The sequence below is a fragment of the Miniopterus schreibersii genome (assembly GCF_964146895.1).
Source record: "Miniopterus schreibersii genome assembly, chromosome: 9".
NCBI lineage: Eukaryota > Metazoa > Chordata > Mammalia > Chiroptera > Miniopteridae > Miniopterus > Miniopterus schreibersii.
In genome coordinates this window covers 50828023-50842851 of record NC_138118.1, presented here as the reverse complement: position 1 = coordinate 50842851, position 14829 = coordinate 50828023, and the positions used below count along the sequence as shown (strand labels likewise).

The 14829-nt window shown below is 34.2% G+C and overlaps 1 protein-coding gene across 4 annotated transcripts in view; it reads left to right on the top strand.

Annotated features, from left to right (window-relative positions):
• CACNA2D1 (calcium voltage-gated channel auxiliary subunit alpha2delta 1) overlaps positions 1-14829 on the top strand; it is a 453232-nt gene that overhangs the window by 290988 nt on the left and 147415 nt on the right. For all 4 annotated transcript variants that reach the window (XM_081147533.1, XM_081147532.1, XM_081147531.1 and 1 more), the window contains exon 6: positions 6356-6485. In XM_081147533.1, the coding sequence (XP_081003659.1) occupies positions 6356-6485 (130 nt within the window). The remainder of the gene's footprint in view (positions 1-6355; positions 6486-14829) is intronic.

Genomic DNA, 14829 nt, shown 5'->3' with positions numbered 1-14829 from the left:
AAGGATAATATATTTATTAAGTTGAAAATTTAAATTTTGTTCTTATTGCTATGATTCAGTAATGCAATAGTACAGATATTTAGGTCCTTAATGTAAAATTTATTTAGCGTGATCCAACTCATATTTTCCTTCTAATTCCCTTCATCCATTCAATACTTTAGAGCCATATCATCCTTGAAGAGAAAATAGCAGCTTAAACCAATTAACTCAGCAGACTCTACAGCGTTCTTGTTGCCATTGTAACTGGATTCATTGCTTAACATTCAGCCTGGCCTTACAACCTGACCAGGACAGCTATGGCTGGATGAAGGCTCCGAGGCTTTTTCTCTCTATTCATTACTCACTAATTGGACATGGTCAGCTGCAGCTGCTTTGGTGAATTTCCATTTCTAATTATGCAAGTGATTTAGTAAAAAGGAGGCTTTCCTCTGTAGGAGCCAGAACTGGTAACCAGCCTTAACTAATGGAGCGTCGCAGAATGCTTAGGTTCCAGCGGTGGACTAGTGGTTACAGAGGAGACATTACTTTTTAATCCATAGAGTGACTGCAAGGCCCTGTTGTAGATAATATGCTTGTGATAGTTGTAACAAAGAAAAGGATGGCCCTGGTGGATGGCTCAGTTGGTTGGAGTGTTGTCTCCTACACCAAAAGGTTGGGGGTTTGATTCTTGGCCAAAGGCACATACCTAGGTTGCAGGTTTGATCCCCAGCTGGGCACATACCAAAGGGAACTGATTGATGTTTCTCACTCACATCGATTTTTTTTCTCTCTCTCCCTTCCTCTCTGTCTAAAACCAATAATAAAAAACAACAACATATCCTCGGGTGAGGATTAAAAGAGAAAAAGAGCCTGGCCAGCGTGGCTCAGCGGTTGAGCATCGACCTAGGATCCAGGAGACCGAGGTTCGATTCCCGGGCAGGGCACATGCCCAGGTTGCAGGCTCGATCCCCAGTCGGGGGCGTGGGGGAGGCAGCCGATCAATGACTCTCTCATCACTGATGTTTCTATCTCTCTCTCTCTCTCCCTTCCTTCCTCTCTCTGAAGTCAATAAAGATATATTTTAAAAAGAGAAAAAGAAAAGGCTGCATTTAGAGTTGGAAATTTAAAAATACTCACATGTACTGGAGAATTGTATACAAAAGGAGCGGCCTGGTTATTGAAGAATTTGGTTCATTTCACAAGAGCTCACTCATTTACCTTTATTAGTGAGCTAGAAATACCAATTGTAGTACTTCTATAGAGGGTCTCAGTGAAGCATTCTTATTCAATATCAACTAATTTTCTCACAGTTTTTGGGACACAAAAAATAAGAGAGCAGGGGGAGATAGACCTAGCCACAGTGTGATTGTGAGCCAAGCTTCTCAGTGAGCATGTTTAGTCTGAATTGTGCAACGTGATTAAGCTAGCTTCTATTGCAGTTTAGGTAAAATATATAAACTTTAAATTTCTGAACATTTTACTTTCAGTAAAAATAGTTTTAAGTTAATAACATGAAAAAACAAACTATTAAAAACAAATGTGTTATTTTAAATATCAATTCTGAGTGTTTACTTTGAGATAAATATATTAAATATGCAGGAGCCTTTCCGGTCTGTCACAGGCTTGTCATTGTGACTTTCAAAATCAAATTTGCCAATACGTACTGCTTGTAAAATTGAATGACCTACCCATCCAACATTGGCCTGTACCTCTGTCTCTGAGTGATCTAATCTATTATTTAATAACTGAAATTATATTGAGAGAAATAGTCTGAGAAACATGATTCTCATGTTTCACTTACGAGTTTTTCCAAATGTACTTGAATACATTTGAGAATCAATCAGCTCAGTTTCTTTGTACACATTTCTATAGGGTGATCTGGAGAATTTAGAAGAGATATTTGGGGGAAAACGTTAAAAAGAAATACAATAACTTAAACAAGGAAATCTTAATTCCAGGGGAAGCATTTATTTAAAATTTTTAATTAACACATTAAACAATATATATTAAGTAGCTTTCCCCCAAATTTCTTTTCTCAGACAATTCCTTTGTGTCTAATATTTGCTGTATCTTAATTTTGCCTTATAATGACATAATATATAAATACAGGTAAAGACATGGATTATAATGACACCAGAAACAGTAACTTCATAATTTTAAGAAAATAAGTGATTTGCATTTAAAAATTCTGATATTTTCATGAAATTATTTCAATTTATGGAGACAATGAAATGGAGGACCATGGGGAACAACAGTACTAATTTTCCTTATCTATTTAGCAACTGCACATTAACTAGTCTTGATACATGATTATACAAGTTAAGAAGTACTATTTTAATGCTATTTATAAAAGCCCTTTATATGGTAGTACATTACCTTTAAAGTTCTTTCTAAAAGCCCTTGATATGGTGATTTAAAAGTGAAAGAATCTCTATAAAATACTTCAAAATAAACCAATATTTTTTAAATTGTAATTTTTAGGTGTGACAGGATTCAGAGGAAATATAAGCAACTTTCACCGTAGTAAGATAATCATATAATGCTTAACAGCACTCCATAAAGAACTTCCAAGAAAAATTAATATGTTTTCTGATTAAAATATAATACATGTTCCTTGTATTATTGTAGAAAACAGGAGAACACATACATAAATTCACTTATATCTCGTAACTACAAAACCAGTGATAATGCTGGTAACATTTACTATGTACTCATCCATGCATACATCCCTTTACCTCTCTTTCCTCTCAAAATAAATAGGCCTTTTTTTTCTTTTTGCTGAACATTTACTTTTTAAAGTTTAAATAATTTTAAACAAATATAGCATATATCGTCTGGGCGGGTGTGGCTCAAAGGTTGAGCATCGACCTAGGATTCAGGAGATTGCAGTTCGATTCCCTGTTGGGGCACATGCCCGGGTTGCGGGCTCAATCCCCAGTTAGGGGCGGGTGCAAGGCAGCCGATCAATGACTCTCTCATCATTGATGTTTCAACTCTCTCTCCCTCTCCCTTCCTCTCTCTGAAATCAATAAGGATATATTTTAAAAAACAAACACCAAATATAGCATATATGTATATTCTCATGTAATACTCTTACATCTGTCATTATTACTGTGACCACTTTACTATTGTTGGACATTTAATTTGTTTCCAGATTTAGATATTAAATGGCATCTTTATAAATGTTAATATCAGCAAATCCTTCTCTTCACACTGCCAACTAAATATTTCTTAAGTGAATGAATAAAATATTTGTGCATATCCACATATTCTAACCTTAATTCATGCATGTAGTTCACTGTCTATCTTTCTGTTGTTCCATTATCTTCTAGTCCTTCTACTTTTCATATATCTAAAATTTGCTAGAAATAGATGTAAATGGGATTTCTGGAAAAGATATGCTTATAAAAATAATGTGTTCTTTTCTAAAATAATCAAAATGGAACTATAATTTTTTCATAACTGAAATGACTTTATAGATTGTTTAGTTTGAGAGTTCTTAATTTAAGATAGGAGAGGATATTAGAATCAACTGAGAGATTCTTTCAAAAGACATTCTCTGCGTTGTGATATTCTGCTCTAGTGGTGGGGGAGGCGGCTCCCCAGGTGATTCTGATTGTCTCACCGGTAAGGACCACACCTGTAGCCCAGAATCATTTATTTATAAGTCAAAATACGGAAGCCCAAGGAACAGTCACTGGCCGAGTTTGAGATGTTGTTAATGCAACAGAGTAGAACCAGATCTGACGCCTAACTTTCCACTCTGCCTTTTCATGGTATTTTGTAAGTACTGTATATTCTTTGTAATAGGTATTATATTTTTTTTTTAAAGTTTTGGGGATGTATAAGCTTGAAAACACTGTGTTAAACAGGTTGTTTTTTGTTTTGTTATTTTTGTTTTTTAGTGAAGCTTATTTCAGTACCTTTGATATGCCAATGTGCTGTATTATATTCTCTTAATAGAATAGTCTAACAGGCAACATTTCCCCAATTATTTCAGGATGGACCTAACTCCTAGAGCATCATGAGGGACTGTTGTCGTTTGAAACATCCTTTGACAAATGATACTTGCCATATTACCATGTCCATGCGTGGTAATACTAAAGCTGTGTTTACGTGGAGGGTAGAAAATTTTAGGTATCCATTAATATGCTTATTATTAATCAATTCTAGTTTTTTTGTGAGTGGTTCTACTAAATAAAAAAGCATGCCTAGTTTAAGCTACTGCTACTGTAAAGCAGTGAACTTCCAGTGTTAGTGTTTATTAGAATCACCTGGAGGGTTTGCTCAGGCTCCCCCCCCCCGCCCATGGTCTTTCTGATTGACTAGGTCCTGGGTGAGGCCGGAGAGCCTGTGTCCTAAAAGTGTCCGTGCGTGCTGATACTGCTTCTCCAATGACCACGCTTTGAGAAAACACCGCTTTAAAGTAAATGTTGAGACTTTACTAATTTGGGATGTTTGCAGCTGAGAATGATGATGGCGTCATCTAGTTGGAACCCTCTTTACGTTTGTGTTATTAATCAGAAATCTGTTTTAATGTGCCTTTGTCTTGGTCAGGTCAGCAGTGCCCAGGGATAGATACCCATAGAACAAAGGGTGAATTTTAAAGTGTGTTACAATTCACAGCTGAATCCAAGACCAACTCTCAGTTATCTTTTTCATTCTTTCCTTTATGGTTAAGCATTCATTTTTGCTCTGCAATTAGTCTTCCTTGTAATCTTTTTTCACTCGTTCCTTGTCCTTCACATCACACACACTTAACCTCTGTTTTAGAAGAGTGTAATTTGTGATTTTTGCATGTAGGTGTGTTGCTAAATTTGAGACTTTCAACACTACTTTTGTTTTTTGTTATTTTGTTATTTTCATATTCAATTTGTTAATGGAGGAACAATTATATCTTTGTGGCTTTCATATAAATTAAGAAATAGTGATCTGTTTACAAAAATGTTTATCAATGACAAATTTTACAATTCAAATCACACATACCCACATGTATGCGCATACACACACATGATATCTAACTAAACCACAATTTCACAATATAGTTCTCTCCCTTATGTACAGTGTATTTTCATATTTCCTTTCCTTTATTTCTCATTTTAAATTTGGTCACGACCCATGTTATTACCTTACAATGGGTCAGACCTGCAGCTTTAGAAGCCATTGTTAAAGAAATGAAAAGACCACATTGCTCATATTTGTGTCTAAATAATCTTTTCGGTGTTGCAGTTTCTCTAGAGAAAAAGTATGTGTGTGTGAGAGAAGGTGTTAAAATATCTCAGGATACTGGTGTGTTATCTGGCCACATAAGTTTTCGGAGCCATATGGAAAGTTGAACCTGTCACTTTATAGACCTGCTGACTTCATGCTCTTTCCTCTTCTCCCAGCCTCCTTCTAAATCTTCTGGTTTTCCACTTAAGTTTTCCATTGTTCATCATATGCAGTACTGCAGTATACTGCCCAGGTCGTCCAATGTTGCAATGTTTTTTTCCAGTTTTATATTAATTTGGGACTGGAAACCATTAGTCTCTAAAATGAATGAGTTGATAATATAGGTCTGAATTTAATGAAAAAAATATTAGTTAAGGAAGAGTTAAAATAACTATATTTGAACTGAAAAAAGAAAGTATAATAAGAAAACAATTGTTCTAGAGATGCATTTTGAATAAATGAGTGAGATTGTTAATTTCTTGCCAGGCAACAGGTAATTCAATATCTAAAGCATAGTTCAAAGAGATAGAAAATTAATCTTCAAACTTAAACTCCTGTGGGATTTTCCTCAATCATTATTGATTGGATCTTAGCTCCTTCCTTGGGAGACAAATTGTTCAAGTTAGGATTGAATTCCACTAAGAGTTACAATAGATCTCTTCTCTTCTAATATACTTTTTTAAAATAAAATTTCATTCACCTGGGAAACATGGGAAAGTCAAGGGAGCATGACATAAAATAAAATTGCATTGCTGTCTTGCGGTCCTGTGGACCATTAGTTGTCAAACACAGAATTACCCTCAACTGTATAATATAAACTTGGTAAGATAAAAGTGCAATTTCCTTCAAGGGAATAGTTTTAATTTGGTTGTGTTTAAAGACACTTATCCTGTTCTTTAAATGTACATTTTGATAAGTACTGGATGCTGGGAAGCTCTGGTTCTGTCAGGATGGTCCTGAGGAGTGAGTCCATCCTTGAGGAAATTAGGAGAGAAGTGAGGTTATAATGTGAATAAATCTGATGTCATCATGGCATTATATTTTAAAATATTACTTTAGTTCCATTTTTGAAGAATATGCATTTGGCAAATGATATTACTATGACAGTGTCTGTGTGTCAGCGCAAGTTACAATATTCTGTTTATTGTCTATCCTTTCTCTGTAGCCTGAAAAAAATGACAGTGAGCCCGGCAGCCAGAGGATAAAGCCTGTTTTTATAGATGATGCTAATTTTGGAAGACAGATATCCTATCAGCACGCAGCAGTCCATATTCCCACCGACATCTATGAGGGCTGTAAGTAAAAGAATGTGAACAACTGTTCAAACACCATGTTCTTCTCTATCATAGATTTCTCATTTTTTTAAAAAAAGAGCTAATGTGATGTTTTATTTATATGTCATTTAAGAGCCTGTGGTAAACTCTGATTTGTATACAAGAAGAAACCTTATTTTCATGAGCTATGTTCAGATGGCCTTACTAGATAAGTGTTTGTCGGAGAGTGTGCATCCATGGAGATATTCTTCTCCTCTTACTTAGTAAATAATTCTGCCTTCCCAAATGACATCAATAGGTTGAAAAGTATTAGATGTATTCTTTTAAAATCAAAACTATGCAGCACAAGTGCATACATATAAATATTCTTACACAAACACACAAACTGGTAAAAGAAGGGAGATGTATGTTTCAGACTCTCCAGTTGTTACCACATTTTATTATGTTTTTAAGTGTCTCTCACTCTCTGCCTTACCATAGGATATAGGACAAAGATACCTCCTTCCCAATATATTGTGGGCACAAGATAAAAAGAAGTGTTGGGAAAATAAATAAAAGACTTAAGGAAGTAGAAAACCACTAAATGGAAGATTTGATTGAGAAGTCGTCACTGTGAGGAAGGGAAGGGAATTAAGTTATTTAGGAAGACGCAGGGGAGAAAACCTGTGTCAGTGATGTTTCTCAGAAACACCAATATATAATTAAGACAGAGCCTGAAAATTCTAAGTATTCTTAATTATATATTGGTGTTTCTGAGAACATAAGACAGAGCCTGAAAATTCACAGCCCAGTCATCTGTGAGGACTAGCTGTGACCCAGAAAGCAGGGTCTTTATTCCAATCACAGCTCTGGTCTTCAACGTCATCCATTCTCTAACCCGCTTACTCCCATGCTCCCCCATACCCTGCCTTCTCACATAAAATGGTAAGGAGAAGGAACCACTGACATTTTTAAACGTATGTTTCTTGTGTCCCCCTTAATTAGAGAGGCTCCAGAGTGCGCTGGGTATCCAGAGTGTATCCAAGGTTCTGGAGCCAGGTGCCCTAAGTTCAAATCTAAATTTTAGGTGAATTTTTTGATGTTCTTGGCAAACATTTGCTCACCTGTAAAATGAGGGTAAGATTATTAACCTTATAAGTCATTTGAGGATAAAGTAAGTTAATATATTTAAGTTTGCAGTACCAGGCTCACAGTGAGTTCTATGTAAGTGTTTGCTGTTACTATTAATTACAATTAAAGCTTATTTAAGTACAGGGGCTAATATTATAAATTAGCTTTAAGTTTTTGGATTCACTGTGAGATTATTTGTTGTTTAAAAGGGAATTTTTAAGTACATGTATGATTGTTTTCATAACATAAATTTTACCTATCAAAATATTTTATTCATTCATTTTATTTCTTTTTAATGTTTTTAAAAGTCCTATCAATTATTTTAGGTATTAAAAATATGATGCTTCTACATAGAATAGATATAAAAAATTGTGTGTATAGTTTTTTGATGTTCCATGAGAATTAAACATAATTTGACTTCTTTAAAACCCATTTACCCTATTAATTGGCCACTCTTTTTAGAAATAACCTGGGATTTACTTTCAGGTTTTGTTGTATTTATTCCCACCATTTTGTTCTTTACTGAAAAGTTATTCGATATTTGCAGTTATATTTTGCAACTATTATAGTAACTATTCAGACAATATTGAGCTCTATGATTAGCCTGTTGTTTTCTATTTTAAAAAATATTTCATTTACCGTACTTTGTTTCCAATTTTTTATCACCTCTTATTTGTTGGGTATTTCAACAAGATAATCTTACTACTTTTATCTTTCTATTGAATGTACACTAGAAGAACAAACTGGATTGGAGGATATAGAAATTCTGAGTCAAAAATTTTTTTAATCAATACTCTGTATAGCATGGCTCCATTTTCCAACTTGTATTACTATGTTGAACAAACTTGAATCCAACCTGAATGTTGTTAATAGGCTGGAAAACTTTTATGATTATATTTCTGTTTTGTTGCCTCTTATGTGAGGTTTTTTCCCCTTATTCCTGAAATTCAGTACTTTATAAATGTCAATAAGATATTCAAAGTCAATGATTTTTTTCAAGTAGTTTTAACCTGTGAATAACACTGTTTAAATATATACCTATATTTACATGAAGACTTGTATAGGTAAAAATAAATTTTTAAAAAATCCAAACTATGATTGAAAAATGTAGTGTGACCAGACCCTGCCGACTTATCCCCTTATGATCTTTAATAGGAAGCCTTCTGTCTGTCCACTATTGGTAGTCCAAATAGCCTCTGAGCAAGTTCATAGATCAGCAATTTCTGACTGGTGTGCCTCAAGAATTTTTAAAACTTGAATTACGTGACTGTTGTCAAATAAAAAAACGACAACAGCCAACACAATAGCTGTCCAGTGTGAATCAATAAAAATTATACCTATTTTTTTGTCAGATCAGCAAAAAATGTATTTCTTGGTGTGCTGCTGAGTTTTAGTAATTAGTTTGTGTGTCCACAGACAAAAAAGGTTGAAAATCTCAGCCATAGATTATTTTTTGATTGTTCTGCCCAAAGAAAGGAAAAATAAAAAGATTAAGTGTATTGTAATTTTAATTTGTCTCTAGGGGAATCTAGAAGGTTTGGGAAGTTGGTGGTTGTTTCTGAGAGTTTTGCCTCTGTACCCCCCCCCTTCCCCCTTCCCCCTGGCGACAGCCCCATGTTTTTTAGGGCTTGGATACCCTTGCCTAGTATATTTGAGAAGAGGATCGCCTGAGCTTACTTTCTGGAGTACTTAGCATCAGACACAGCACTTCAGCCCTTTCGTGGTACACAGACTAGGCTGCCCCTGCCACACAGGCCTATTCTCACTCCAGCTCCCTGCCTTCAGATACACAAAATATTTAATGAGGCTCTTCACACTCACTTCCACTTATATTCATGTAAGCAGCAGTCTTTTTGCCACTCCATAGGTAAATTTCCTTGAAGTTCAGGCAGTCCAGTCGTGATTACCCAGAAATCCTCAAATTTTCTATTAAATTCCCAGTGAAGGATATAAGAACTACTTCACACATTTAAAAATAGGTTTCTTTCTTCTAAAAGCCATGCGCCATGGTGGCAAAATTTTTAATATCGCATACATATTTAACATAGAAAATGAAAGTACAGTAGTAGCGCCTCCTGAAACTAATCATGGTTAACAGTTTGGGTCATAGTCCTATAGAATATTTTTTAAATTGCCGACACTAACTAGTGAAATAACCCAAATGGAATTTTTCTCGCTGTTCTGTAGCTTGCTTTCCACCCCCTCCCCTCCGACTTCCAGTAGAGATATTTTTGTTAAACTATTAAAAGGCTGAAAATAGAGAAGAGGAAGATTTCTCTCCAGGAGTAGGTTACCCAGAGAATATTAAAACAAAATTTCTTTGCTTAGTTTTTCAATGGGATAACTAGAACCCAAATAAATCAGAATGTAATTTACCAATGTGGTAAATTACCTTGTGCCTACATTTTACAAATACCTGATTATTAATAATAATAAACATTTATTGAGTTTCAGTTGCTTTACTCCATGCTAAGCTTTCTTAATATAATATTTATTTACTACAATTTTGTTAAAATAAATAATTTTGAAAATGGGGGAAACTGAAGTTTTTAATGAAAAGCCATAACACTGATAAGAAATGGGGTTAGATGTCAAATAATCTAATTCCAGAGTTTATTCTTTTATTCACTATAAGTGGTAATACTCCTGATATTTTACTTCTGAGTTAGTTTTGACTTAGCTGTATTATTTGGGAGCCAGGATTTTCCACAGAAGTTAGTAATATACTTGCATATGAGAATCTTCATTTTCTTACTCTTTTTCTCTATAACTTTTTTAGTTGAAATAAAATTAATAACTAATGTCTTCATCTGTTTTATGTGACATGAAATCTGACACATAAAGTAAAGCCAAGCATACATTTTTAAAGATATTAATTGTCACATAGTATAAATATCTTTTTTTTCAATATCCTACAAGTATTTTGACTTTGCACAAATGTTTTTCTTTCCAGTTTAGCATAAACCATTAGTAAACAACTGCAAAAGGTTATTTTTATCACCTCAGAGAATAAAAAATATTGCTTTACTTTGAAAATTAATAAGAAAATACTTAGAGATTTTCAGAAATCCTAAGATACTATGGCATATGGCATATGTTTCTTAAAAGAAGGAAAAGAAGCTCTGTCTTGGATTATTTATTTAGTCCTATTTATCTTAATATTGGCTTTTCCTTCTTTGCTGAATTCTCATCAGAAAGACTCTGACCTTGCCTGGCCTATACTCCTTTAAAATTCATATCTGGTGTTATGGGCTGTGTGAGTAAATGACACAGGAGTAAAATCGGGAATATTAACAAGATCTTGAAAATTTAATAATTACTGGTATTCGTTCTGCAGTTATGCAGTTCATTGGAACCTATGAGATTTACAGGATTATGCCAGGTTTTGAATTTAAGAAATGTGAAGTGCAGTTTTAATTGAAGGCTTAACGAAAGGAAATAGCTTCTTTCACTTAAAGACAGTTGTTTAGCTACATTATCATAATAAAGCTCATGTTCTAATTTCCTGAAGGTGATTACTTTAGTTCCTTGAGTTGAAATGTGATCATTTTTGGGCAATGATATATTTAAAGGTTTAGAATAGTATATTTAATTTAAAAACCCAATTGAAAGTTTTCATTTTTGAGAATTTCACAGGCTGATAATTTTAAGTCAAGCAATTTCAAAAATCATAAGGTGTTTAGCAGGAAATCATATACTGTTTCATCCAAGATTCTGATAAGTAGAACTCGATCAACATTCTTATTTCAATAAAATAGAGCATGGCATTAGTTCAAGATTACTTGTTTTGCACAGAAAACAACAGCCAAAACACTATCATGAACATATATAAGCATTAATAGTTTGTATAATTCAATAATTTGTACTGTGATGTATATCCCAAACCAGAAGTCTATCACAGGAACTATGCCAGGCAAGCCCAAAAGAGAAGCTCAGAAATTTCTATCAATGTGTAAGGATTTATGTTAACAGGAAAATTAAAAAAAAAAAAATTTCTGTATATTTTCCTCTAGGATTTCTGTCATCTGTTCCTAACTGTACCACTGAATTATCAATAAAGAAACTAACTTGCATGGAATTTACTTCATTAGAAAAGAAAAATTAAAAATTATGGAGAAAGATATAGAGAGAGGGTCTTTTGATATTTTGCCAAACTGTACTTTTGTTTAATTCACTACTCTTTAAAGATCCCAATAATTTTATCTTAGCTCATTCACTTCTCAATTTAAAAAGTATATTTATAAGTTTTATTTATTAGGACTAAATTTGTATCTCATACTGTTTTGAGATAATTAGGTTAATATACTAGAATATCATCGTAAAAAATTGATAATAAGTATAAAATTAGAAGGAAGAGTACAGACATCAAGAATATACTAGGTTTACACAATATTGATAGGAATTCTTCCTTGGGCTACCACCATTGTCCAAGGCCACACTTTTTTATGGAGGTAAAGATTATGTAATTCCTTCTACAAAAAAAAATCATAGCTTTCCATTCTGTTATGAACTGATTCTTTAAAATATGTTTTTATTGATTTCGGAGAGAGGAACGGAGAGGGAGAGATAGAGACATCAATGATGAGAGTCATTAATTGGCTGCCTCCTGCATGCCACCTGCTGAGAATCTAGCCTACAACCCAGGCATGTGCCCAGACCAGGAATTGAACTGTGACCTCCTGGTTCACAGGTCAAAGCTCAGCCACTGAGCCACGCCAGCTACGCTGAACTGAATGTTTGCATTCTCCCCAAATTCATATGTTGAAACTAACCCGCGATGTGTTAGTATTAGGAGCTGAAGCCCCTAGAAGGTAATTAACGTTAGATGAGGTCATGAAAATAGAGCAGGATTAGTGTCCTGCCTCATAATGGGATGGGTGTCCTTACAAAGAAGGAAGAGCCATCAGAGTGCTCTCTCTCCATGTGCACAAGGAGGAAATCCTGTGAGCACCCAGCAAGGTGGCGCCATCTGCACAACAGGAAGAGGGACCCACTAGGAACTAAATCTGTCAGTACCTTGATCTTGACATCCCAGCCTCAAAACTAAGAAATGTACGTTGTTTAAGCCACTCAGTCTGTGGTATTTTGCCACAGCAGTCCGAACGAAGACAATCTCAAAGTAAAAAGTAGTCTTTGCAGTTACCCACCTGCTGAGGCCTCTGATGCTACACTGGCTTCTTCCCCTTTGCTACTCTCCTGGCCACACTGGTCTTCCTGCTCTTTATGCACCCACCGTGCTCCAGCCTCAGGATCTTTGAACTTTCTGCTCCCTCTGCCCAGATGCCTTTATGACTCTCCTGCTTACCAACTACACACTTCTGCTACAATGTTGTCTTATCCACAAAACCTTCCCTATCGACCTATTTTAAAATATCAACCCCCCATCCTGACCTATAAACTACCTATAACCCTTTCCTATTTTATTTTTGTTTAGAGTATTTATTATACAATATATCACATTATTTCAATTATTTGTTTATTTTATACCCTTCTCCTATCCTTTGGAATGTAAGCTCCATGAGTGCAGGGGTTTTTGTCTATTTGTTCAGTGCTATATTGCCATTATTTTGAAAACTGCATGATACATAGTCAATAAATATTTGCTGAATAAAGAGTAAATAATGTTAGAGGTAAAATAAAGGTAACATTTTTGCACTTAAATTATTATAGATGTCCCCCATTTTTCACTATAAAGGAGAAACATGATTCTCTGAAATACAAAATAGGATAAAAGAGAATATGTAAAATTACAGTGATACTAATACTATATATGTGTGTTCACTGAATAGACTAGTAGTAAATATACAGTAAATTAAATGAATATAATAATACTGACACATTACAAAAGTGAGTTAGTGCATATAAAGTTTATACCTGACCTTAACTTACCAGGAAGCTTTATCATATATTTAATAATATTTTTTGAAAATAACACTTTAATATTATATGTTCCATAGCTAATTTACATTTATACTTTTATCATGGTGAACAAATAAATCTCTGTTTCTTTTCATTATTTCCTTATGATAAAATATAAGACCTGGTATTAGAAGGTAAAAACTGTTGATAAAATTTAATTATATTTCAGGTTAATACCAATTTAGATTTATACTAGCAATGAATGATTACCCTTCTTTTAAAAAAAATATATCTTTATTTCAGAGAGAGGAAGGGAGAGGGAGAGGGAGAGAGAGAGAGATAGAAACATCAGTGATGAGAGAGTCTTTGTTGATTGGCTGCCTCCTGCACACCCCCAACCAGGGATCAAGCCCACAACCCAGGCATGTGCCCTGACTGGGAATCGAACCCTGATCACCTGGATCCTAGGTGGATGCTCAACCACTGAGCCACACTCAGCTGGGCTAACTGTCCTTCTAATTCCAACATTATCAATATTGAATGTTACCTTTTAAACAATGTATGGTCAATATATAGAATATTGAAAATAAATTGGATTCGTTAGCTGCAAATTTTTTTTCCAGCTATAGCATCATATATTTCTTTTTCTGCACTGGGTTCTGTAGTTGTTGTTTTCTGTGTCGGAATTTATCACAGATATTAATTTGAATAAGATACAATGATATACAATGTTTTCAGCAGTAATATGTTGTTACGTTTTGTGTTCATTGTTTTTTTAACCAGATAATTTACCCAAAAAGAAAAATGTTTCTGCAATTCTGGAGGTGCATCATTCTGTGCTATAGGGTTGTATGTTTAACTACAAAAAAAAGCCAGTGCTTTCAAAAGCTGTCAGTAAAATGTTACCATGTTTATAATATAACAAAGTAACAAAGCAGTTTTTCTTTCTTCTTTTAAAATGCTATTTCAATTATACAGCCTTGATTCTGAATCATGGAAGCAGAAATCTGATAAGTGCTAAGAAAGGGAACTCTTAAGAAGTATAATTGACTCTGTAACAAAGTGATCATCCATGTTTTAAAAAAAAACAACCTAATTAGCTTAAATAATTAACATGACCCCTCATTAGGAGTAGGGCAATAAAATAGTAAGAACATCATAAAAAAGACGTTGAGGACAAGCCTGAGTTATAAAATATAGATTTTAGACTCTGGTAATTTGATCATATTTAATAAGAATGGTCCAAAGAGAAGCAATTCCTCCTCTGAGGTTATTTCAATGCCTTTCTCTAATGATGTTTCTGTAATATATGCATTTCATAGAGAGTGATATAGTATTCATTTTTTGATAGGAAAATATTGAACCACAGATAAACCCAAATGATCTTACTTATATT